This window comes from Typha angustifolia, chromosome 2, assembly GCF_048772165.1.
Source record: "Typha angustifolia cultivar Huaian chromosome 2, ASM4877216v1, whole genome shotgun sequence".
Classification (NCBI taxonomy): Eukaryota; Viridiplantae; Streptophyta; class Magnoliopsida; order Poales; family Typhaceae; genus Typha; species Typha angustifolia.
This window is the reverse complement of record NC_133240.1, coordinates 6,293,990-6,321,695: the sequence shown is the minus strand read 5'-3', so window position 1 is coordinate 6,321,695 and position 27,706 is coordinate 6,293,990. Positions and strand designations below refer to the sequence as shown.

General features: G+C 35.7%; 3 protein-coding genes across 3 annotated transcripts; 2 read left to right on the top strand and 1 right to left on the bottom strand.

Moving 5' to 3' along the window:
- Positions 1-4,711: 4,711 nt before the first annotated feature.
- LOC140770146 (alpha-L-fucosidase 1-like) lies at positions 4,712-7,141 on the top strand. Its single transcript, XM_073111172.1, has 3 exons — positions 4,712-5,722; positions 5,807-6,046; positions 6,119-7,141. The coding sequence occupies exons 1-3, from the start codon at positions 5,196-5,198 to the stop codon at positions 6,789-6,791; spliced, it is 1,440 nt and encodes a 479-aa protein (XP_072967273.1). The 5' UTR covers positions 4,712-5,195; the 3' UTR covers positions 6,792-7,141.
- A 2,949-nt stretch (positions 7,142-10,090) lies between these two features.
- LOC140770152 (nudix hydrolase 14, chloroplastic) lies at positions 10,091-16,506 on the bottom strand. Its single transcript, XM_073111186.1, has 7 exons — positions 16,222-16,506; positions 15,908-16,013; positions 15,443-15,520; positions 13,713-13,805; positions 13,424-13,516; positions 10,848-10,946; positions 10,091-10,494 (listed from the first exon to the last, which is right to left on the bottom strand). The coding sequence occupies exons 1-7, from the start codon at positions 16,482-16,484 to the stop codon at positions 10,255-10,257; spliced, it is 972 nt and encodes a 323-aa protein (XP_072967287.1). The 5' UTR covers positions 16,485-16,506; the 3' UTR covers positions 10,091-10,254.
- Positions 16,507-19,072: 2,566 nt separating this feature from the next.
- Positions 19,073-27,550, top strand: LOC140772645 (uncharacterized). Its single transcript, XM_073114813.1, has 5 exons — positions 19,073-19,349; positions 19,440-19,492; positions 22,836-23,056; positions 26,784-26,910; positions 27,016-27,550. Exons 1-5 carry the CDS (start codon positions 19,187-19,189, stop codon positions 27,145-27,147), a joined length of 696 nt encoding a protein of 231 aa, XP_072970914.1. The 5' UTR covers positions 19,073-19,186; the 3' UTR covers positions 27,148-27,550.
- The last annotated feature ends 156 nt before the right edge of the window (positions 27,551-27,706 follow it).

Here is a 27,706-nt window from a genome sequence, read left to right as displayed (position 1 = left end):
TAATTAGTAATAGGTTATGTCTGTATTTGGGTAGATAGCTTTCAAATTATATTTGGAAACCATGAACTGAAATCTTACTAAGTATACGGTGAGTAAAATGTTAATCTTAAAAATGTATCCACCTAAATGAAAAAGATAATTATACTTAGCTTAATTATACTTAGCTTCTTAAACTATTGGCCATAAGACTCCTTATATTGGTATAGTAACTAAACAACCATTTAGGTTTATACTAGTATAATAATTTTTATTCATCTCTCCTCTCATTTTATACTATCATATTAATAACAAAAAAATTATATATTTATCCTTAAGAGCAACTCCAACCGGGCTCCAATGCATAGTGGGGCTCCAAATTTGGAGTCCCACCAAAAAATGGAGACCGGCTCCATTTGTCTTTTCAGCCTTTTGAAAATACCAAATTTACCTAATAATTATTGCATTCAACAATTTTAATTTTATTTGTATCCTTTATTAAATAATCTAATTAGTTAAACTGAGTATATAATTAGTTTTACTAATCAATTTTTAACAAAAAATAATACCATTTTAAAGGTCTCATCGAGACCTCGAGACGTTTAAAATGAGTCTAATATTAAATTATTTTAAATTAATTTAAAATTTTTATATTTTTTATTATTTATAAAAATGAGTCTAATAAATTATGTGTCCTAAAATATAATTACTCAAAATTATTTCTCAATGTAAATATTAAATATTAAAATACATCATATATGAAATACATCAAATAAAAATTACATTAAAATTTATATTCCTTCATTCCTGTGGCTCTGTCATAATTGTTCAATCAGTGCATTTCGAAGCTCAAAATGACTTACTATACTATTAAATATCTATTATTTTTATTATGAAATATTAATTTCTGCTTATTTCATGTAATGTAATTTTAATATTTTTAGTTGATGACATGTAATGCTTATTTTGATATTTATTTTGTGTAATGTAATTTCGATGCGTTTAATTAAAAATTAGTAATTTAAAATTTCTTCTGAAACTATTGAATATTAGTCTTATCTTAAAGATCTCGATGAGAGTTTTTTAACCATATATTTTTTTTTTATTAAAAAATAATAACACTAAAAAGACCTATTAAAATTTAAAATAACTAATATAAATATAAAATATTATATTATTATTTTAATAAAAATAGAGCTCTGCTGCATTGGAGTGCACCGTTGGCTCCAAATATAGAGCAACCGTTGGAGATGCTCCGGGAGGATAACACTCAAAAATCAACTGTTTTATTGTCTTCTCTCACAGTTCACATCAAGTGTAATCTTCTCTCTTTATCAAAAATCATAGTATATTGTTCTCGCTCTCTCTCAAATGTCACATTAAGTGTATTCTAAACAGTCCACACTGCATTACCCCTATATGTTTGCATTATATTTAAGTATACACCGGACAATAAAATATGTTCGCATTGTATAGTAAAAAATAGTTGTCCATGGTGCGAGAAAATATGCTTGGCTTTATGGTAAGAAGTTTATATTGTCTATATAAGTCCACATTACATTTAAACATGTAAAAAAAAAAATGTCCTCATTGGAAGGTACTCACTCTCAAGTTTGCATAACATCATCAATTCCCATCAATTAAAACATCATCCAAAGATTAATTAGCACTTCTTTCTATAGTATTTTGATCTTCTTTTTTATCATCACTACCCTACCTAATACAATTTCATTCTCCATTATTTTAATGCTAATTTTATATCAATATTAGCTTGCTACTCTTCTTCTAGTATGAAAAATTAGAATATTTTCTCTGGAATTGATATTATTTTATAAGTGACCGTAGTTTATCACGTATACTCACAAACTTTTTTATTATCTTTATAAAACTCCAAAATTAAGAGACTCAACCAAGAATTCTTTCAAGGTCAGAAGATTTATATATGAGAGTATATGTGAAAATATTCCTATAAATTATCCCTATAAATTAATTCAAAAAGATATTCTAACTTAGAATTGGAGCCTAGAAAGTAGAAACAGTGGCACAACTACCAAAGGAGTCACATTTCCTGCCAACTAAAGAGTCAAAACTCCCTTTGTTGTTTTCTGCCGACCCTTCCCTCACCCAACCCGTGTGAAGTAGTATTTTCTCCTACTCTTTTCCCACTCGTGCCAAAAAATAAAGAGCATGGCAAGCAGCTAGTCTCTCCCTGTTTCTCTTTCACACAAACACTCGTGCCGAAAGTAAACTTGAGATTAGAACTTGATCTCCTCGTTTCCTCCCTGGCTCGCCTCGTTGATCTCTTCGATTCCAAGGCTCGATGTTAGTGCCGACGCAAGCTCATCGATCTTCGACCGATGATGGCTATGGTTGACATGTCTCTCCGACCTCTTATCTCCTGCCATAGTGATCGTGATCTTATCCTGTTTCTTTAGTCTTCTCCACCCGATGGTGGCGACGACAAGGTGGAGCCCAAGGAGGAAGGAGACATGCAATGTCGACACTGACGGCGGATGGGTTAGGACCGGAGGAAAGGATGACGCGACAGTAGGCGGTGTGGAAGGAGAGGAAGACAGAGAGCGGGAGGGGGGAGGGGGGGATTCGTATGGTAGGAGGAGGATCCGGTGTAGATGGGAAGAGGGTATTTTTGTCAAATTACTGTCACTTGAGTATTACATCACAACTATGGATGTAATTAGGTAACATAATTCTAACATAAGGGGGCTAAGTGGCCTATTCATGATAGTTTGGATGGTAATTGAGTACTTAAAAATAAAATTCAAAGAGTCACTATGTAAAATGATAATAATCTAGGAGGTATCCGTTTGGTTCAGTAACCAATCATCTTTTTATTTTATTTTTATAACTAATCTAAGTTTATTTTTCAAAAAATTATAATCGAGTTCGGAGCGTAACCTAACTAAACAAGCTAGCTATATCTTTTTTTACCCCCACAAAGCATTTTTTTAATGTCATTTTTGGGTGGGTTGACCAGAGTACCCATAGTAAAATCAAGAGTATTTTAGTAATTTACTAAATTATTTTTGATTAGATTATTAATTGCCCAAAATATTTAAGCACATAAATATATTACCGGACCAACATCTAACACCATGCCTTAAACATGCCCCCTGAATGAGTCCCTAATATCGCATTAATTATGATTAGTTAGTAGGATGTGCCGTCATGTTAGAATATCCAAAAATTTAAGATGTTAAATAATAGACTAATAATATATATTTAATAATTTTGAGTGAATTGTTGAATTTAATAAAAGTTAGGTGTATCATTTGACAAGTTTCAGATATTATCTTCATTAAATTCTTGACTGATAGAGTGCACATTTTGTGCTCTTATTAATAGATTTATACAACATATGAAAGAATAGCAAAGAATGCTCAGTCTATACACCCAATGATTTAGTCATAGTTTTCTTTTCATATGATTGCCACAAATATTATAATTGACCATATATTCTTTAAAATTCTATAATTGCCATTGAAATCACTAGACATTCAAAGTTACAATTATTATTACTATTATTTTTTTTTAAAAAACATTCATAAGCATATATGAATGTAATATGTGTTATTGATTTATTTTTCTTGTATAAAAAATGAATCTTCTTCTTGTATTATGATATGATATCAGGTATTAAATGGGTTTTGAACAGCCCAAGCAATTCATACAAAGGTAAAATAGTCCTTTCAATTTGGGTTTTAATTTTGAGAGTTAGATTTAACTGGCAAATAGTATTTTTAAAATAGCCCAATCATTTGAAACAACATAACATTTTAAAAATATAGTAATACTTGTAATATTTTTTTTAAAAAAATTGGTGATAATTATGTAAAATTCAATTCATCCATGAGTAGTTTTATTTCTTCAAAATCTACAACCTTATTTCTCTAGTATAAATTAGACTAATTCTTTCATAAATCTTTAAGGTACAATGGCAATATGAGTTTGAATTCCAGTATTAAATTTCTAATTCTCTAAAAGAAATTATTTCTAGTGTGCATTCTAAAACCATAGCCTAATCTTCTAATCATTCAATGTTAATAATTTGATTAGCAGGCTCATATGTTTAATAAAATGTATATGGATCTGTCATTAATGTTAAGCCCGCTTAAGTGATCTATAAGTTTAAATTTATTTTAGGCTTTAGAAATATAATTAAGTTGATATGGTTTTAAATGTGTAGAAGTCCATGTCACAATTAATGGGCTTGTGATGATAAAGTTTATTGGGTTGTGATCCCTGAGAGAGGTTTTAATAAAATATCGATTCAGTTCCTATTCCCATTGTGTGTGAAACTGAAAGGTGTGAAAATCTATTACTTAGAATTTCTCAACCATCTCCTTCATTTTTCTTCTTACTTCTGGTATCAATAGCAATGACTATTGACTCAAATTAGTTTTTATATTATTTTAATATCTCTTAGAATTTAAATGTATAGAAGTCCATGTCATAATTAATGGGCTTGTGACGATAAAGTTTATTGGGTTGTGATCCCTGAGAGAGGTTTTAATAAAATATCGATTCAGTTTCTATTCCCATTGTGTGTTGAACTGAAAGGTGTGAAAATCTATTACTTAGAATTTCTCAACCATCTCCTTCATTTTTCTTCTTACTTCTGGTATCAATAGCAATGACTATTGACTCAAATTAGTTTTTATATTATTTTAATATCTCTAGAATTATATCTACATAGTTCAACTGATTGGATTTATTGAAAGTCTTTCTTTGTACATCCTTAAATGCTCATGGGTAAGTTTATCTACATGGAAATGGACAAGATGAAAAATGCCATCCATCTATGCTTTCATGACAAGTACTGCATTATTCTCTCACCATGAAGCAAGAGAAGATGAAGAAGAAGAAAAATCCAAATACAAAGTAAGAAATTTGTTTGTGTTACTAGAAGATGACACATGATACTCTTGGCAGGCATAAGTCCAAAACCTTGCTCTGTTTCTTTCTTCCCTGGAATCTTTCATATGCCCAGATGAAAACCAACACGTGAACTCATTGATCCACCAGTTACTCTGTACCTTCCTCAGGGTTAAATGCTCTAAGAATCAAAGGAAATATATGAATGTTATCCAACAGTGATCAATATGTGTTGATCTTTGGAACTCAATATATATTCTTCCAACTCCTCTGTTTTCCTATAACTACATTCAATAGGTAGAGCTTCATACAAGCAGAGGTTAAAGATGAGAAGGCTAAGTTTCTGGCTCTTGGTTTTACTTCTTCACTTCGAACAGCTCCAGTCCAGGACTGCAACACCACCCTTGCCGGTGCTCCCCATCCCCTCGGTGGCGCAACTCCGGTGGCAACGCCGGGAGATCATAATGTTCTTCCATTTCGGCATGAACACCTTCACGGACCGGGAATGGGGGACCGGGTACGAGAGCCCGGGGCTCTTCGATCCGGCGGCGCTCGATGCCGGCCAATGGGTCGATGCGGCCGCTGCGGCCGGCGTCGACCTTGTGATCCTCACCGCGAAGCACCACGATGGTTTCTGCCTGTGGCCGTCACGGTACACCGACCACTCCGTCGAGCGGAGCCCGTGGAGGGGCGGGCGCGGCGACGTCGTCCGGGAATTCGTCGACGCCGCCCGCTCCCGGGGCGTCGACGTGGGGCTCTACCTCTCGCCGTGGGACCGGCATGAGAAGACCTACGGCCAGGAGATTGAGTACAACGAATACTACATGGCACAGCTGCAAGAATTACTCACTAGGTACGCAAAGTTGCAAACCATCCGTGCAAGATTTGTACTTCTTATTCACGATTGAGTCTCGCTGCAATGTGTTTGTGTTCTTAGATATGGGAGTGTATCAGAGATTTGGTTTGATGGAGCCAAGGGGAAGAATGCCACAAACATGACATACTACTTCCAGGATTGGTTTCAAACGGTGAAGCAGCTGCAAGGATCCATCAACATATTCTCCGATGCCGGCCCCGACATCCGGTGGGTCGGCGACGAGTCGGGGTTCGCCGGACCGACCTGCTGGTCCAGCATCAACAGAACCATGCTAAAGATTGGAGAAGCAGGCATTGAGAAGTAAATTCCTAATCCATTACTATTAAGTATAAGTCGTTAGAATTGCTGATTATATGTAGTTACTGAATTCAGCTACCTCAACACCGGCGATCCGCGGGGGACTGACTGGGTGCCGCCGGAGTGCGACGTGTCGATCCGGCCGGGCTGGTTCTGGCACAAGAATGAGACGGCGAAGCCGCTGAGCCAGTTGCTAGACATATACTACAAGTCAGTCGGCCGGAACTGCGTGCTTCTGCTCAACGTGCCGCCGAACACCACCGGGCTGATATCCGATGCCGACGTCGTAAGGCTGAAAGAATTCCGTTCAGCTCTCAACACCATCTTCTCGACGGACTTCGCCAAGGGGAGCAAGGCTCAGGCCAGCAGCCAAAGAGGCGGCAAGAATGGCGGGTTCGCGGCGTGCAACGTGCTCGACGGCGAAGACACGACCTACTGGGCGCCGTCGGAGGTCGACGGCCGCCGGCAGACATCCGGTTACTGGCTTAAGCTGGGTGAATTGGACCCAACTGTTAGATTCAATGTGATCAGGATCCAGGAGGCAATCACAATGGGGCAGCGAATTAAGCAGCACAAGGTCTACGCCGACGGGAAGGCGGTCGTCACAAATGGGACGACGGTGGGGCACAAGCGGCTCCACCGGCTAGAGTCGGCGGTCCACGCCCGGGCGGTGAGAATATGGATCAAGGAATCAAAAGGGCCCCCATTAATCTCTTCTGTGGGCCTCCATTTTGATCCCTTCCATTAGAATTCATTGGAAAGTAATGAGACAAAAGATCTAAACACGCACACCCTTCTCTTCCTTGATACCAAAACATTATCTCCTTGGAATGAATCTCTCTTTTTTATTACTGGCCGTTGCTTTAACCAGTTAAACTAAGAAAAGTTATGGCTCAACTACCATTAGTGATGGCTTAGTGCTCAACTCCTTTTTCTGTGGCTTTCTTCATCACATACTCCTTGCATGATTGACGTACTGCTGTGGTCCAGAATAAGGAGCTCATTAGTGCTGAATAGATGGCAAGTTTTGGATGTTATTCTTCTCTAGTCTCCTTCAATGGCCCATTGACAATAGAGTATACCTTTACTTTTGGTGCCTTTTTGTGTGTCAAGCAGTGAAGTGGTTGGTAAGTTTCTATCCCAAGTGATTAGACAAGATAGAAACTTCTATGCCATGTTTAGATGGAAAAGATGAGAGAGAAGAGAAAAAAAGGAAAAGGGAAAGGAAAAGTTTATTTCTTTAAAACAATATCTGAGAATATAAATTGGTATTATAGAGTTTATTCACTGTTAACTCAGATACAGAAAAGAAAGGGAGAGAAAAGAAAATTAACTTTTGCTTTTGGAGAGAGAACCGTCCATTATCTCTTGGTCTCTTCTCAAAATGCACTCATCAAGGGAGATGATCAAAGATTATAATCGTTTGTCTAATTTATCCACACAAAGTGATGAAAGAACAGGAGAAAAGGGAAAAATAAAGGACAACCTAAAGGAAAGACTTATTCCAAACCTCTAATTAAAATCTAATTACTAAAAGAAATATCTCAAAACTAAAATCATGAAATCAATGGAAAGAGAAAAAAAAAATATCAATAAATTGTTTCTACTTCTTTTTTTTTTTTACTTGTTAGTCTGGAATAGCAGGAAACTAGAAGCAAGTAGCCTTGCATCAATGGCTGCAAGGTCATCACTAATTACATATTTCACACCTACAAATTTGAAGGAGAATCTGAGGTGGAGAACAGCATAGAAGTTTCTTTCCACAGGAAACAAAAGAGAAAAAAAGGGAAAAAGAAAGACTTTGGGTGTAAATAAGATCAGTTCACCTGAAAACTGAGCACTTGCATGACACACAAAAAAAAACTCAAATGGATACAATGATATCTATTCCCAGGAAAATGTAGATGACTATATTAGTTAGTATTATAAATAAATCTCTCTCTTTTAATTATTTATAAATAGAGCTTTCTATTTGCTAAAAAAAAATACCAACCCACACTACTGTTTGATGTTTGAGATAGATATTACTTAATCAGATCATCCAATGAAATTAAGCGTCTAAAACAGTTTGGGGATAAATCACAATACAAATTGTCAACAAACAAAGATCAAATCAAACCTCTAAATTACTAGAACTGCATCCAAGCATCACATCCCAAGATCAATTGTTTTCAACTACTATTGTTTAATCTAAAAGGTCATATTGGAGGAGTGAGACAGAGGTAATTAAGAAAATATAAAAATATCTATTCCGTCAAGTGGTTATTAAATTAAACTTAACTTGAGATGTTGCACAGTATTTGTTTGCAAATAGAAAGCCCTATTTATAAATAATGAAAGAGAGGGCTTAATTTATAATTCCGTAAATTGTTAATTTTTCTCTACACAAATCTTCTAAATTGGCTTAAAAAGGGGCAGAAATATAGCAGATCATACACTATCAACTAAAAGCTACAATAATTGAATAAAATTTATCAAACAGTTAAATAGATAAATCTACACCAACCAAAAAAGCATAAAATCTACCAACTCCAACCTCAAATGTATAAAGAGTAGCTGACTCAAATTCCACAATGGCCTAAGCACCTAACACCCATTTTGGAAGCACCAAATGGGTGGAATTCTTGCTTGAAACCATTAAGTGATGAGATTTCAATTGATTTTCGTGGATTTGGATGTATGTCAATGTATGCAATAAAATCCAATAATTCGAGGCCAACTTTGGATAAAATTTATTTGCCACTTAAATTACATTTTTCAAATATCAAATTAATCCTAAATATGTTACATATTTATTGGAACTTTTAGGTATGGTTAAAAAGAATGAACATAATGAAATGAATTCTTATCTCTTTCAAACAACAAGATTAGATGAATTTCATTTCAGTTTCATTATTTCCCAAACAGCAGAATTCATTTCCAAATGAAATCAATTGAATTCAACTTAATTGATTCCGAAACTATCTGGAAACAAAAAAAATATCCAAGTCAAAACAAAAGAACACAAAGATCATTTAAAAGTATCGAACAATGAATCTCTTTGATTGTTGGAAAATAATCCCACTGGCACTAATGAGGTGCTTCTAATGCCTGGTGAAGAGTAGGCAATGCATGCTCTCATACCCAGGAAAGAAAAGTAAAGGAAATAATGCACCCTACCCCTAAATCCAACTTTTTCATGCTGAAACCTTCAATATTATCTCCATATCAACAGATAAAAAGAAAGAAAGCAGAATGATATATACACATCTAATCTCGATCAAATTCATGCTCAGAATGTGAATTTCAACCAAAAACATAAATTCACCTCGGTAGGTAACTACTAAACAAACTGATTAACATCTACAAGAGTTCAAGACAGCCTTTTTGCACAATCAAGCATGCCACTGAAAGATGTCTAAGCAGGGAGACAATCAATCAAGAAGCTCCCGTGCAAAATGGAAGAAAATGCTTTTTGGAATAATTAAAGTAGAAGGCAACTGAAACTCCATATACTCCAGGAGGCGATAAAAGATCCAGTAAACCACAAAGCAACTTGGTTTGATTTAGCGCATGTCTACTACTAAATATCAGAGATCAATCAAGTTATATTATAGACTTTCAGTGTCCTCAAGATCAAAAGATGTTTCTCAAAAGAGAGACCTGATCAACTGTCTTATGGACATTTATACCTTATAAATAGTTTGAAAAGGAAAAAAATTTTAATCTATGGCCATCCAATCTTTTGGACATCATTTTGTGTTGAAGAACGGCATAGCATATTAGAAGGACAGTAGTAAGCCAGAAGGGCAGTGCTTTGGGGGGAAACTCAAGATAAGAAATATGTGTTGCTAATTTCTAACTGGCTAACTCACCTTTGGGCAGTAAGCATTTAAAAGTAAATACCTCAAAATAATAAAGAGGACATCAATGCTGGGAACAAACTCATATATACAAGGTTGTAGTTTTTGCTGGAGCTGTTTCTTTTGGGATTAAGTAGAAAAGAAAAGGCTTAAATCTCAAATTAGCAAAAGGATTAAATGATCAAGTGCCATAGCATTACACCTATGGAAGAATTTACTTTCATTGATTTCTAGGTTAAAAGAAATGATTAACTGGCAGAAATACAAGTCACTTAGCTGGGTACCATATCAGAAAGGAACTTTTACCTATAAACTGTTCAGACTTCAGACAATAATCCTACTGAAAGTCTGAAACAATTGTACATAAACTCATCTAGAAACACCGTGTGGCAAAAGGCCATCTTTTTTGGCCATTTCATATAGAGCAATTGCACAAAGAGCTTTTGCATCTGCAGTCACTCGCCAAAGATTATTGTAAGGAACTAAATGTACCTTGATTAGCTCACCATGATCACGTAGCCCTGTTTCCTTTCCCTGAAGTGCATTTATAGTCTCCTTATCAACATGCCCCTTATACAGGAACAGACTTATTTCCTCATCACAACCACCCTAACAAGAAAGACACAAACTGTAAAAGGAAAAGATTTAACCTCACTTGAGAAAATTATGAAGATATCAACTCAATCATTCTCCAAGAGGACTGCAATAAAAATGTAAGGTTCATCCAATCAGTTGTATTATTTCACCTCTAACAGCTAACCAATTAGTTAGAATGGAACCCATATTATGAATAAGTACTACATTCCTGTATTGCATGACTCAGCACAGAATCCAAGAAGCATCCTATATACGACATGGCAGCTAACAATTTAATAAATCTTTATAAATTTGCAAAGTTCTTTTCCTTCTACATCTAACCAGGTAATTAAATTAGATGTTAGTCAGAAAGGTTGACAATTTACCGGTGATGGAAAAACTTTGCACCCAGTTGTTGGGTCAAGAAAACCTGTGAGATTAACCATGTCCTCCATCTTTAAGCATATACCTGTCTCCTCCTCAACCTGTCAGCATTTGGTAACTAGAAAGCATCATTGACAAGAGAGTTGCGATATCTAGAGCTGATATGCAAGTATGGTCATCTCTTATCTTATAATTGCTAAAGAACCCCAAACTAAATAGTGTACCTATCTCATATAAATGTCACTACGAAAATTTAAGATGCCAATTAATGAAAAGATCATGAAGATATGTTGAATGTAAAACGACTTCACTATAATTCCAAATGGTCAAAATACACACGAAAAGTCTGAAGCACAAAAGATCTACTCTATGGTAGATAAGCATGAATATATTGGTCGATGTACTCTTAACTTTGGTGAGCAATTGTCAAGATCCATCTGAAAAATAAATCAAAGGTTCCTTTGAAATTCTCAAGTCAGTGGGCAACTTTCTTACATATTCAAGAGAGTGTCTTCAAAATTACTGCATATCATCTAAAATACTCGCATTACCAATGCTCGCCATAAGCTTCACTTTACCATCAATGGACCGCCTGATTGCACTAGGTACTATTAGCCATAATCAACAAAATGCCATGATTATTTGGCCAGTTCTCTGAAACCTCATTCAATAATATATCCTATCGTATCGTCAAGCTATCTCTCAACTTTCCCAACTTTCTTACATATTCAAGAGAGTGCCTTCAAAAATACTGCATATCATCTAAAATACTTGCATTACCAATGCTCACCATAAGCTTCAGTTTACCATCAATCGAACGCCTGATTGCACTAGGTACTATTCGCCATAATCAACAAAATGCCATGATTATTTGGTCAGTTCTCTGAAACCTCATTCAATAATATATCCTATCGTATCATCAAGCTATCTCTCCTCAGCTTTCCTCCAAGTTGTCTTTAATCTAACCATCTTTACCTCTCACATTCTTGTTGCACATGCCCCTACATTCACAATAAAATATCAACCACTCAATCATAGGTACTTGATCAATTCAACTGAAACATGTAGATCCCAGTATCCCCTAGTTTGTAACTGATGTTCATGTGCAGCTATATCCTTCACGTTGCTGCTTCAACCACTGACTCTTCCACATCTTCACTTATTAGTCCACATGTATACCCCATCTTCATGATGCTCTTCAATATCACTTGGGATAGTAATATCTATCAAATAGGCTTGCCTGTTGGTTTTTCTATCTTAGATACACACTTTGTTGGAATGAGAACACATGTTATGCAATGCTCAGTAGAAATGTGAAGGTCTCTTGAGTATGTTTTATAGGAAATTCTACATGTTTGCTCCACTATTGAATAATTTTAAACTTCAAGATTATGTCTAAATTTATGTACCTATAACATGGCCCTCTCTAGTTCACATGACTAGCCGCTCTCCTGCCTCATTTCAGCCACACAAAGTTGGCAGTAAAAGTTAAGGGTGTTAATGTCAGTTGTTCATCAGTAGAATGTGAACTCTTCAATGGAGAGTCCGTCATCAGTAATTATTAGCAGTATATCTGCAGTTACCAGTCTTATCCGTCGTGATATTCACTATCTTGCACATTTTAGTATTTTACTGCTGCAGCAACTGAAGTCTAGCTTTCTCAAATGTTCATATCATACTAGGGGTGAAAACGGGTCGGATTAACTCCGACCCGACCCGCTATCCGACCTGACTCGGATTGGATTCGGATTCGAATACGGATAGAACTTTCGAAAAAAATTCGGATACGGATTCGGATACGGGTCGGATATATTTTTCGGATTCGGATACGGATATCGAATATCCGTTTAACCGCATATTTTTTTAAATGATTTACAGTTTTTAGTTTGCTTATTTAAATAGTAAATATTAATACTATTACTAATAATACGTTATATATTATTTATAGAGATTAATTTCTCTAATTTTATATATTTGACATACAAAAAAAATATTTGTTGTAAAACTCTTAATAATTTTGTATTAATTATATTTAAATAAAATATTATAATTATTTTAAATTCAATCAATATCCGTTTAAGATCCGATCCTTTATCCGAAAATTATCCGTATCCGTTTAGTTAGGATATGGTTTTAAATTTTGCTATCCGTCCAATATTCATATTCGAATCCGTATCCGAACTAAAAATACGGATCCGGATATGGGTTGAGCACTATCCGATCCGTATCGGATCCGTTTTCACCCCTATATCATACTCATGTTTTAGTTCAAGTATCACAGTACCAGAAACACTTGTGTGATAGCTAACTGTTCTACGTTCCTAACTAGCATTGACATTTCAGACGTCAGGTAACTGCACATATAACAACAATTTCTATCAACTTACAGTGTGAAATTGATTGTCAATTGTAATGCCTATTTTAGTTATTAAATGCATTTGCACTGATGCTTCTGCTAGTTACACAGATTTGTTTTCCTCTTATAGATTCAAGCATAACAATTTTTCAACTCTAGGCTCTACGTTGGTGGATGCATATTATACCCTTTATTGATGTTAGGAAATTTAACAGATCTTACCTCACGAACTGCAGTGCCGACAAGATCACCTTTTTCATCATCTAACATGCCAGCTGGTAGTTCCAATATGAACTTTCCAACAGGAACCCTAACCTTGGGTATTCAAAAGACATTCAATTAAGCAAAGTCAAATTAATTCGAGACAAAGTTTTAATTGAAGGGATTCCACATCTTCTCAGGTTTTATGGGCATTTAGCACAATACCCTTCTGAAATTAAATCTTTCTGAACAACAAAGTATAAAGTAAACTAAAGGAGACATCGCACACATTACCAATCAAAATGCATACCTGTTCTGTAAGAACAACATAGGTTTCCCCTCCAGACTCCAATAGAATTAAGATAGCAACAGCAGGCCCCCTTGCAAACACAATTCCTGGAATCTAAAAATGATGTCAGGAAACATATAAACAAAATGCGTATGGGCATTACCTCAAAAAGAGTATATATTTATATATATAGGTAATAACTGATGCAAGAAAAGAAAAGCAAGTAAATACATAAAAGATAAGCTTTTTCACACAGACATCACCCATACAGCATAAAAAGATGGAACAAGTGTCCAAAGTCAAATTCTTACTAGAATTATCAGTCACATTCTTACTAGAACTATATATTTTCTTTTTCAGTATCATGATATGAACAAAACTCTGAAAAATATTCCATCTATTTGACTGGTTTCGACTGGGTATCGGCCGATCCCGCTCGAGACAGGTATGAGTAAGAGAGAAAGAGAGGGAAAGAGAGGGAGAGAGAGAAGAGGGGGGGGGAGAGAGAGGGAAAGAGAGAAAGTAAAAGGAGGAAAAGAGAGTTTGTGGGTTGCGGCAATAAGAGAGAGGAAAGAAGAGAGAGGTGAAGAGACGGGAGATAGGGACGTGGGAAAAAAAATAAAAAATACAAAACTATGCCTGGTAGCAGATAGGAGGGAGAGAGAAAGAGAGGAAGGGGTAAAAAAGGGGAGAGAGAAGAAATGGAGGAAAAAATCATGCTTAAAATTTAGGCAATGGGAGAGAAAGAGAAGGGAGAGAGAAAAGAAATGGAGAAAAAAAATCATGCATGGGAGTTAGGTTGCGGCGGTAAGAGGGATAGGGAAGAAAAGAGACTGAGAGAGAAAAAGAGGGCAAGAGATGAAAAGAGAGAAATAAGTTTTTAGACTTCATATATGAGTAACTTTTATTTCCTTACTTTCTTATTATTTTTTCTAATTTGTTAAAAAATTTCCTATAGTTTTTAAATAATATTTAAATTGTATATAATTAAAAAATAATTTGATTTGGTACAAGCAGCTAATATAGCCGATACGTATCGTTTTTTCAGATAGCTGATACTGTTTCGAACACCGAGTTTCGAAACCTTGCTAAAAACCAAAAATTTACGTGCCAAAAATCCAAAACATCTTTAAATATTCTAAATTTTTTATTAAATGTGTGCCATGCTACGAGTGTGCCGGTCGGCACGCCCTGTGCCAACGGTGGCACGGCCAGCATTGATCCATATGCGTGAAGCAATAGACATCCTTTCTCTCTTCATATATATGCATTATCTTAATCAACGTCTAAAACATCTATAAGAGAAAAAGTTGGTGTATGATAGCAAATACTCATTACATTGGATTCTTACTCCCTTATGCAAGCCCAACTAATAAATTAAAAATACTTAAAACTAATAATGTGATATGATATAATCATATTCCTAGAACATGAACCCCAAGAAATATATGCGGAAAAGTAATGACTGTTTGACATGAATGATGAATATTTAGTTATTTAGAAAGTGAACAAATAGAAAGCACAAGTATCTTGGATAAGTAAAAAGATGACAACTCTCCAGAGAAAACAATAAAAAGAATAAAAAGTTTTAGAATCAGTTGCAATACATCATTGATAAGGAAGCTAGAAGCACATTAGTTTACATATAAAAGTAAACCTGAAAAGAAAGATAAACTTGATTCTACAAAGTTGAAACTTGAGAAGAGATGCTAAAATATTTCTATATTTTTAAATAGTTTCTAACGGCTTACCTTTGCTCCTGTTTCCTTCTCAAGTACATCTGCTTTGAATTTTAAAAAGCCAACGCGTCTTCCAAACATATCCACACTCTGCCAACAACACACTAGACATTTAAAATAAAGCTCGAAAAGTAGAAAAACCAATTAAAACAATGGGTAAAAAGACAAAAATTGCCTATGACATACAATTGGGTATGATTTTTTATGGCCAAAAGAACTTTAACGCCTAATATACCAATTCCAGATAATAAAGCTTAAGAGGCGGTATGTTGCTTGTGGTGCGGTTATTGTTCCTATACAAGCCACAAGGAATTGTCTCACTCATAGCAATCGCTTTGCTTTCAAACAATTGGATTTCACCATGAAAATGGAGTAGTAATCCAGACATTATACAATAACAGTATCATTGTTTATCAAAGAGTAATTTCAGCAGTACGTGCGCGCATCTACATAGATGTACAACAATTAAAAGACAACCTGAACTTCTATTTGTCTTAAACACATCTTCTCATAAGCTAAAATCCCCCTTTCGCTCTGCATATTCTTCAGCCATTGCTTAAACAAAGAAGAATCGATAGCTCGCCTGTGGATAAAAGAATAATGATAAATACAGCGCTGATCATAGCCCTCAATGCATGCCAATTATTGCATATAATAATTGAATAGTAAATAAAGTTATCATTACGGTATAGAATGGTAAATCAGGCTATTCAAAGCAACAGCCAACATCAAACCCTTCTCGATAAAGAATTTAAAAGATAAAAAAAATTATAGAGGGGAACCATAATAACCTGAAATCCGAATCGGACAGGCCGGGGCCGGCGACGATCTCGACGGGTTCGCCACCGGGCAAGGTGACGGTGTGGGCCGCGGGATGAGTAGGAGGAGATGCGCCTCGAGAATCGGGGGACGCCATCCGCACGGTGATGCGTGCGAGGATTCGGGAGCTACGGATCGGAGAGTTGACGAATAGGCTTCTGGGCGGGTGGAAGAAGGGAAGAATGCAGCAGGGGAAGGCTGAGGAGATGAGGAGACGAGCACGAACTGACGCCATGTTTCGGTGCGTGGGAAATTTCTTAGAGACATTTGCGGAAAAAGATAAAAAGAAAAATGAGTAATTAAAATAGCAAAAATAGACTCCTAGTGTATTTTTGTGTAAATTATACATATTTTATTATAAATTTATATTATATATATATTTAGTATAAAAAAAATATTAAGTTATAAGAACTCAATTTCTTATTCGAATTTTGAGTGAGTTTCAAACTTAAGTTTTACTCGACGCGAATGCTACATTGGATGACAAGTATACATATATAAATTTGTTATTCCCGTTAGTAATTTCACTTAATATAAATTACTTTATTAGTGAGTGATATTTTGAATACTCATAAATGTTCGAGTATTAAATATATAAATCGACTAAATAACGCGCACTATATCAGCAAATTTTATTTCTAAAATCACTATTTCAAATAGTGGCTCTATTAATTATATCGGTAAGAAACTCTTAGACCAATTACTAATAAGGTTTTTTTTATCTTTTCTTTAGATTTATCGTCCCTCGAGTCTTTTACCTATTTTATGGGGTGATGGAGCCATAAATTGACTTAAAGCTTTTGCGCCTACGAATTTATGTGAGCTACGTTTCTTTGATAGTATATTATAGTTAGATATGTGATTTGTGTCAAAAAGTCGTCGTCATTATTCTCTTTTTTATTATGTTTATCAGGCTGTAATCATTGTATAATGTACAAGTTAATAAAAATATTTACCGACGAGCCATCCCTCAACAAAAATTAAAATATCAAATTATGTTTTTGTGAAAGTAATTTAATTCTTTTTTATATTCTCAATAGACATCCGAATTATGAAGGGATTGCCAAAGGCTTAAAAGATGCTAAATTATTTCTTTTGGAATTGCCACCTAATTAATTCTTTTGCATTGCATCAACCTAATCAACTAACTAGATCTATTCTTATTTACTTTCTACCGGTTATACGTGATACTGTTTAACTCGTATGGAGTAATATTGGTTGTTACCGTTAACGGTTAATATATTTTTACATTTAGACATAGTAACTAGATCGCTGTTAACGAGAGAAAGGTAATTATTTGAGCTATAGATGTCTCCTCGCAGATCTGCTCTCTCTCTCTCCCTCTCAACTTGAAGCCCATGAGAGTTTGTAGATTTTGTATAGCTTCACCAAGTTTATAGTCAAAGAAGTCATGGAGAGCAAGGCGATATGCTAACATTGCATATGAATTTGCTGTCTCGACATCTATATGCATGGTTGAGAAATCCTTTCTTTCCATAGATGTATCTGGTCTGAGACGATACAGTACTCTACGAGAGGAATGCAAGAGCTTGAGACATCCCCCAGTGACCCTCCGGTTTGGAGGAAAACAGAGAAGGTTTGAGAAAGCCTCCTACGCCGTTTGCGAGTTGACTCGGAGGCAGACGTGGGCGAAGGTTCGTCAATGATGAGTTGAAATTAGTCTGGGGACAACGGTAAACGTGAGGAATGGGATCTCCAAAGCTACCCGCTTGTTGTAGACTTTCGTCCTTTGATACTTGAGTCACATACGTAGCACATCATAGATGTGAATAGAATCGATCCATTCCTACGCTATGCTTCTCTCCGCAACTTGGAGCATGCACGGGCTAACACATCCAAAGCTCTACGAGCAGTTTCTTTCGGCTCGCATCCTCTACATTTGTTTGCAAGTTTCTTTCCCAAACCCTCCAACTCATTAATGGTGCTTTCACTTACATCTAAATATAATGCAAAAGCCTTGATACGGAGAAGCCTATCAATGCAGCTTCTCTAGTCTGTATGTTTAAATTATGGATCATCAATACAATTCTGCTCGATCCCTCGATTGGCCTCAAGGAAGATCCTTGTTGGACCTTGAAGTTTATCGCATACAATAGTTTCCCCACAACGATGGCTATATCGTGTTGGCGGCCTACTGGCATGTGGCACACCAACTTCTCTGTAGGATGGTGTAGGCCTTGAAATAAGATAGTGTAGAAGTAAGAAAAGAAAAGGAGGCTTCAATAACATTTAAAAAAGACAAGTTTTTTTTGGTGAAGCTCCCACTTCTTTTTATTGGCTAAACTTTAAATAATTATAAGTAAAACTTAGCTACTAAGTTTTTTAAATATTTTTCCTAAATATTTAGGAGGCTAAAGATAAGATTAAGAGAGATTATTCCTTATCCTTATACATCCACCTAATATATAAGTTCAAGTAGTGGATAAGTTCAAGTTTTACTTAATTATCATAGTATTCCTCGAGTCAGACTTCGTTGTTGCATCGCTTAGGCTCTTTGACTACTATAGCACTTCAGTTTCAACCAAAATTTTAATAGTGCATCACATATAGTTGTCTCACGAATCACCGCCTCCTATATCAATCTCTCCCTCTCTTCTTTCTCAGAATATGGTGGGGAGTTTGAGAGCTCTTGAGGAAATAATGGTGAGAGGAAGTAGACTCCGAATACGTTGACTTGGAGAGATACCAATAGCGAGACGGAAGTATGCAACGTATTGTAATTAAGGGATGAGTCGGTGAGTAGACGCATCAGTTTGCCGACTTCTTTTGCCTATGCAGCAACTCAAGTTAAAACGAAGCCCCAATTTAAGTTTGCACTTTGAACCTCCTCGTTGGCGTTGGCTGCGTCAGCTGTCGCCGCCGCCTGTCCGCTCCACTCTTTCTCCCCTTCGGTTGAATAAACCCTAGGCGAGTGCAATGGTGGGAAAAGGAAAACGGCGAAGGGAGAAGAACTACCGAGCGGCCCATGGGGGCGAATCTCGCCTCCCTCCTCCTCCGAAGCTCAAGGAGCTCGAAGCCCTCCCTTCTAAACTCCGCCGCCTTATGGAGCTCAAGAACAACCCGTTTTCCAATAAGCCAGGTCTCTAGTTTCTCGGATTTTTTTTTTAATTTTATTTTATCGTTGCACTAATCTTTAAGCCTTGTGTTAACTTTTTAATGGTGGTTTTAGGGCCTTCGAGAAGTGGGAAGGATGCAGGAAAACAGAAAGAGAAAGGAGGAAACGTAAGTTGTCGTGGTGTTTTATTTTGGGGTTGCAGAATTTGTTTGCTTTTATTGTTTATGTGCTTATGGGTAGAGAATTGTTAGATTTTTAGCTATTGACTGGATTTTCTAGCTCGCATTGATATGTCGATTACGTCTACTTCGACGGTTTGTAAAAGAAAATTATGGGAAATTAGGTCGCCGGGTATTCGTACAAGAATTTCTGTTGGAGATGTGGAAGTTTGTATCAGAGGAATTGGGGAAGTTAAGAATTCTGAGATAGTTCTGTACTTGCTTAATGCTATACATCTATATACAAGCGTGGAGACATGACAGAAGACAGTATCATATAAACTATTGAAATCAATGATTAGTATTGTGTTTTCCCCTTAGTTTTGTTATGCTACTTTCTTTACGTTTCCAGGGATTACTTGGCACCATGGTTATAGGATTTTTAGTAGGATAAAAAAAAATTTAGACAGTTTTGGTAGGTGATGTAACAAGATGTAATAACTCCAAAGTTTTCCTTATATCGTATCAAGCGGTAGTAGTTCTGGGCTACTAAAATTGCAATTCTATTTTGCTGTACCATTTCATGATTCCATATCTTTAGGTATTTTCACGTCATTATTACTTCAGGCCTCCATCGAACTTTCCTCTAGCTTCACCTCGCTTAGGCATAGTTCATATGCCTGAGTATAGTTCATATGCCTCCACTAGAGTTTTGAACAATAGCTATAAAATTGTTTCAAAAGTGCTGACTACTAGACTGTGTAGTGTTATAGGGGAATTGAAAGTGCCTTTATAAAATAGTGCTGACTACTAGGCTTGTGCTCATGAGATCATTTTTGAGGTTAAGAAAAGTAAAGGAGAAGGGCTGATGTTGAAGTTGGATTTTGAAAAAGCATATGATTAAGTGGACTTCTTGCGGGATGTCTTGAAGTGGAGAGGATTCCCTGATAATTGGATTCATTAGGTGATGCAAGTGATCACGACTAGATGTTCAACTGTCATGATTAATGGGAAGTTAGGCAAATACTTTCTGTGTGACAAAGGGTTGAGACAAGAGGATCCACTGTCACCTTACATTTTTGTATAGCGGATGGCTTGCACAAGATGATTGAGCAGGCTACTTTCTTTTGGGCAAGGATGTGAAACCTAAAAGGATTATAAACTTGCAATATGCAGATGATACACTAATTTTTTAGGGTAGATGAACATGAAGTTGGTATTTTGAAATTTATTCTGTACTATTTTGTAGTAGTGTTGGGTTTGAAATTAAACTTTAATAAGAGCTCTCTAGTGTATTTAAGTAGAAATCCTGAGAAGAAAGAGAAATTGGTGAACTCCCTAATATTTGGGACTACCTTTACTTGATAGTAAGTAGCCAAATGTGATTGGTTACCAGTGATTGATAAGATTGAGAAGAAGCATGCGAGCTGGAAGGGTAAATTTTTCTCCTTAGGGGTGCGATAACTCTAATCAATTCAGTGTTGAGTTCTATTTCGTTATACTATATGTTCCTTTTTAATATGTTGATGTGGGCGAAAATAAGGATTGATAAATTGAGGAGAATTTTTCTGTGAAAGGGTATGGAGGAGGCTATAAAGGGATGCTCTTTGATCCAATAGAAAAAAAATGTATGAGTAAAGAATTTTGAGGAATGAAGATTATTGATTTATCTGACATGAAAAGAGTTTTACTTGCAAAGTGGTGGTGGCGATTACTCAGTTTTGAGAATCAGTTATAGGTAGAGGTAGTTATGCAAAGATTCTACGAAAAACTTAAAGTGTTAAACTTAATAGCTCCACACGGGTGTCTCCCTTTTGGAGAATAGTAATGTAGACTAGTAAGATCTTTCACACTGGTGCTAGCTGGGATGTCTAGAATGGGAGGACTGTTAGCTTTTGGTAGGATATTTGGTGTGAAGAATGCAATATGGTTACTAGATTTTCTGATTTATTTGAGATTGTTTGGAATGAAAAAGTAACTGTGCAGAATGTTTAGAATGGAACTAATTGGAACTTGTAATATAGAAGACATCTTATTGAAATCAGAGGAAGGATGAATAAGATTTGATTGCTCTGGTGGAGAGCAGTGGGGTTAGATTCAATGAAAGCAGGGACAAAATAAAATGGTGGCTTGTGAGCAATGAGATTTATACTGCGAAATCCCTTTATTGTTTTCTAAGCTATGGAGGTATTATCTCTCACTCTTTTCCAACTATTTAGAAATTGAAAATACCTTTAAAGGTACGTGCCTTCTTAGCTGATGTAATGGAATAAAATTTTAACAAAAAGTAATTTGCAAAAGAGGGGTTGGAATGGAAATGTAGATTGTGTCCTTGCTCTAAAGAGGAGCTTGTGGACCATCTTTTTGTGAAATGTAAGTATGTGAAGAAACTTATTAGAGGAATAGCTCCTGACTTTGGAATGACCAGCACGCCTAAACATGCTAAGGACCTGTTTTTGGATACAACTAACACGAAAAGACCTTACGAAGTGGATTCTTATCTAGGTTACGGCCCTGATTTGGAATCTATGCTAGAAGGAATTGGTAGTGTGTTTACAGATAAATCCAAATCTTGGGAAGAACTCCAAAATAGAATAACTTCTCCATTCTTTTGCCGGGCAAGATTGCAGGGAGAAGAGGCGGTAAAGAACACTAAAAAATGGCTCAGATAGTGGAGATCATAAATTAGCTGATGGCAGCCTGTAAATTGGGGAGGATTTTGTCTAATTGTCTCTGTTCAAAACCTCTTATGATGCTTGTTTGCTTACATGGCTCAGATAGGGGGAGTCATCTCATAGCTCAAAACATTTCGGGGTCTTTTATGTTGCTTGTTTCCATTCTGGATGTAAGTTGATATGTAAACATTTTGTGGGGTTACCCCTAGTATAGTTGTTGTTTGTTTGGTAGGATTGTTTGGATGTGAGGGGGATATGTTGTTTTTTTTTTCTGTTATAGGCTTGATAAGTCTGGATAGTTCTAAACTTGATAAGTTGTTTTATTGTTTCAATGAAATATGGCAATAGTGCCTTTTGTGAACCAAAAAAAAAAAATCTTTAGGTATTTTCAGATTTCAAGACTGCTTACGTTATTATAGAAATATTATGTTATGTCTACTGAGCTGTCAGATTTCTAGTGCCTCAGACTGTAAGATGATTCCTGATATGTGTTAACAAATTGTCTGCCTTCACTTATTATAATTGATTGCATAGTTCATTTGTGTAGAATAATGTGTTAAGTACTTATGAGATGTAGCTTCAAATGCACTTTTATAGAATGGACTAGGTTCAGTAATTTTCTTTGGGAAAACATGTATTCTCAATGTTAATGTTAAGAGTGGAAAATTTAACTACAGAAAGCAATTCCAAAAGATATGCATTCTCCTGCTGACTCCAAGTTAAAAATGGGAGATGATGATGATAAAGTTATGTCGGAAACACATATTAAAGAGAAAGATCAAAATACAGGAATTGATGATATTAAGAAAGGAAAACGAAAGCGTAAGACAGTTGAAGATCTCCGCTTTCAGGACTTGGATCAGTCTGGTACTCAGTCAAGGAAGAAGAAACGCAAGGAGTAAGCTTTGGGTTTATATTTATTTGCAAATACTGATTTATTTCATCATCAAACTGTCTCTGCTTGTTTCACAGTTTATTTTTTGCCTTTCAAATTTAACCTGTTGTCCTCTCGAATGAGTTTATATGCCTTTCCTTCCAGTTAACTGAACATCTATCTAGTACCAGGTACTTTAGATTTTAGACTTTATCTGGTTAGTCCCTAGTATGTTTTGTTCAAGAAACTGAGAAAGACATAACAGTTTTTTCTGTTCTTACAATCAGTAGACAAAACAGTAATATTGTATGTCCATCCAAATATCCAATACTCATGCATGAGTAAGTGCATTAGATATGCTGAATGACTTTGTTACTAATTGTTTAGGGTTATTGAGCATATATCTTAATGCTTTATAGAATAGTGTTGACTTAGTGTTTCTATAAAATTGGGAACTTTCCTATGTGGTCCAAGCCAAATCGAGCTAGAATCAAGCATCACGGGCCAAGGGTCCGTGTTAGAGGGGAGTAATCCCGGCCATATTGAATGGGCTATTTATCTTTTAGTTAATTCATATTTATCTCTTATGTAAGCCTTGAGGGTTAATAATAGTTCGAGTCATGTAAACCTTTAGGATTAATTTTAATTTGAGTTGTGTAAGCTTTAAGGCTAGTCATAGTCTTAATAAAACTTGTTGTACTTGACTTTTATAAATAGGAGGTGTCAATCCATTTGTTTATAAATTGAAGCATTGAGATTATCATTTAGCATTAGACTACCATAGGAGTAAGAGTAATATAAAAGTAGTCATAATCTAATCTACCTCCATCACCACCATTGCTGTCCTCCTTTTCTCTCTCTCCATCATGGTCCACCACCTTCCATCCTCATCAAACGGTTGGCCCCACCTTAGCTAATGTATAGACCCTTGCTGCGGATCGAGCCATACTCGGACCATAACATTTTGTAAGCTTGTATTTCTTTGCTGAGATATCGGCCTTTCGTGGTCACAGACAAACCAGATTCCTGCAAACTATAGTGATATTTGAGCATCATTTTAGAACATATTAAGCCTTTGCAGTTAGCTTCTGAATTTAGCTGATAAGATAAGTTCTGATACGAAGCAACAGTCAGTTCTTTCTGGTATTAACTGAACTGATGTCTTTACCACATAAATGCTTATGTAGTGCTTGCCTGCTAAATGGCATATTTAATATGTAACAGCTGTTCATTTCTTTGTCATTACATTGGCGCCCTAAAAGCTTAAGCAGTAATTTATCACCTTGATCTTTTGGATGATTATATGATATTTTCCTTCAAAGCTGTTGTGTGGTTATTAAATTTGATTCGTTGATATACATATGTATTTAGGCTATACTCGATTGTTGAACAAAGGTTCAATTTATTCTGACCAAAACTTTTTTATTTTGAAGAGAAATGTAGTTGGCATAGGCTCCACTGGTCGATACATATATTACTTGCCTATCTATTCACGTTGTGTGTGTAATAACTTTAACCCATCTTTTGCAACAAGTTTCCTTTTTTTCTCCTGTAGGAGGTTAGAAAAGTAGTGTTTGGTATTCCTATCGGCAAATGTCATATGTAACCAAATACAAGTTGTGGAGTTGGGTGAAGGGAGTAGTCACTTATGATGGCAAAAAGCTTGTCTTGGGTGCTAGGGAGTTTTTCTTGGTTTTGTATCAAGGAGACCACATGATTCATGCTTGGAGTAATTACAAAGGTAGCTTTTACTATTCCTACTGGCAAAAGACAGGTAACCAAAGATAAGTTGTGGAGTTGGATGAAAGGAGTGGCTACTTATGATGCCACAGAGATTGTGGCTGAGTGCTGGTAGTTTTTCTTGCTTTTGGGTGAAGGAGGCCACATGATTCAGGCATAAGGAATAAATTGTCAATAGGCTTGGCCTAGAGGGGACTGCAACTAAGGAGAATAATTTCAGAATGCTACGCTTCTTTTCATTAAGCACATTAATTTTCTAGTAACCACAAGCATGGGAGGTGTACACACCTAGTTTATTTATCAAATATTCTTTGTGGCAACTTTAGATCTCCCCAATGGTTAGGTTGAACTTCTCAGTATGTGATTCTTATTTAGAGCATATTTGATTGTTAGGAAGTGAGGTGATCTTAGAAAGTAAAAGTTCCTGGGGAACTTACTTCCTAAACTTGTGACTTCCTAATATCTGGTGAGACAGAGAGTTTGAACTTGACGTTGTGATTTTTTTTTTATCTTCAATTGTTTGGCTGAGAAAAATAAAAAATAGAAGAAAAAACTTCTAAACAAAAAAAGATTTATTTATGTCTATACCCTTCTAAAGTTCTTTATTTCTATGCATATCCTTTTAAAATTTATATTTATATGTTTATATTGTAAAAGTCATAGTTATTGCATATGTACCTTTCATGTCAGTTTTTAACAAATTTATGTAAAAGACATAAATACCATTAATTGAAAAAGAAGTGTATAAAAAATAAGGGTATTTGTCTTTTTAGTCAAGTTGATGAAATTTTAATTATTAGTTTGGTTTGAGGGGTATTTAGAAATTTCTTTTGAAAAAGTATCAATGAAAGAAAATCAAGGATTTTAAAGTAGAGAAACATAAATATTAATTTTAGAGGAGTATATATATGTAAATAATAGATTTTAGAAGGGTATATAAGTTGGAAAATAATATAGATTATTTTAGGAACTTAATGATTTGCATGTGACTAGGAACTAGAGTTGGGAAGTCGACTCTCCCTCCTATGGAGAGAAGGTGAATTTGGTCAAAAATAGGAAAGTCCTACAAGTTAGAGGAGGTCTAATAAGTCGCATTCCAACTCACTAATTTCAACCAAATAATAGAAAGTGTGGTAGTTCCTGAAAGGCTGAAACTATCCATTTCACTTCCCTCACTTTTCTGCAACCAAACATGCCTTAACTAGATTATCAAGAAGTATCACATTGAACAATTAGGTCTATGAGTTTGATATCCATGGAATGATGCATGGAGATGTGAAAGTTGAAGACTCTGTTTCTTCATACTCTGCTCAAAATATATAGTCTGAACACTCCAGCTTAGCTCATGTTACTTGTCTAACTGAACCGAAAAGGTAGGGAGAAGATGACAGAGATATTGGCAGAAGTCCAAGGATGTAAGTATCTTTAATAGATTGCTCAAACTATCCACTAGATTTCAATGCTTCATAATGTCATTTTGCTCCTTGGTATCAAAGTTGTGAATTGTGGATGCTCTTTCTAGGATTGGCATATGTAATCCTTGTCCCCCAGCCGGTTCATAGTGTCATATTTTCATACTTGGAGCCCGTTTGATGGCTAAGAAAATACTTGTACATGAAAAAAATAATTAATAAATAACAAAATGTCAATTGAAGAGTATGTAACAGAAGGAAATAACAAACAAATGTCGATTTAAGTGTATCTAAAGCTCCATTTATGGTAGATTTGGTGAGGACACTAATTATATCGAAATGCTGCCAAACCATATCATTTTCTGAGAAGTGTTACTTTTTCTAAATCTCGAGCAACATGAGCAGCTGTGTACTGGCTATCTTTTTATTCTTTATTTAGTAATTACATGATTTAGGGTTTGGATTTCTCTTATTTTAGACAGCTGAAATATGATTGCATTGGATTGTACTTGATAAACTCTTCAATTACCTCCTCTCTTTGAAAACGTGCTCTTGAAATAACTTGGATTGCAATCTCATGTCATCTGCTGTTAATTAAGGTACCTTGAAGCCAAAAAGAAGAAAAAGAAGAATGACAAGACAGATAACGTCCGAAATTTCCCTGGGTGCGAACAAATCAAATTTGGTGAAGTTGTTGAAGCTCCACCCAAATTAACCTTCCCTAAGGTATCCCTTTTCATCCCTGGTCCTTCTCAACAGTTCAAAATTTGATTGCTGATTAGTATTTTGAGGTTTGAAGTACTATGAACTAAAGCTGTTATCCTTTCATAGCGGATCAAGAATCCTTTGGATGCTTCACGGGAAAGACTCAGATTACAGGCAATTGAAGAATACAGAAATCGCAGAGGTTGGATGTCTAGGCCAGGGATCCAACTTCCAACTCTAGCAGAAGACCTGACCTAATGACACTGACCATTTTGTTTTTGTTCAAGTTTCGCTATCCTCCAATTTTGCAGATGCTTGTTTTATAGACAAATATTCTCCTTGCATTTGTAATCCAGCCAAGTATAGTATGGCCCGAGATATTCTTTCTAAATCATTGCCATTCTGAGCATATGATCATCTGATCCATGTATTCTTCTGATATGATCTAATATGAGCAAATAAATGCAGTAAAAAGGATATGATAACAAAATAAGCTCATACTAACTAGCCGTGTGGTTCTCTCTATTCTCCTTACATGTCGGTCTTGGGCCATCCTCTGAAGGAGTTGAACTCCTGGCTACATGACTAGCCCATAGCTGTTAGTATTTATTTTCTCTTAGTATCAAATCTTTGAGGTCAAACTGATATTTTACTTCTTTATGTGATCGAACCATTGTTTCATTTTCTTATGAGTTGGCATAATTTCATCGGTGTAGCTATTTTTATCATGTTGCTTTTACTTGGAGAGAAACAGTTCATGTTAACAGTATCCTTATTCCTTGGTGATTGGCAACTTGATTTTTGGACTTTAGATTCA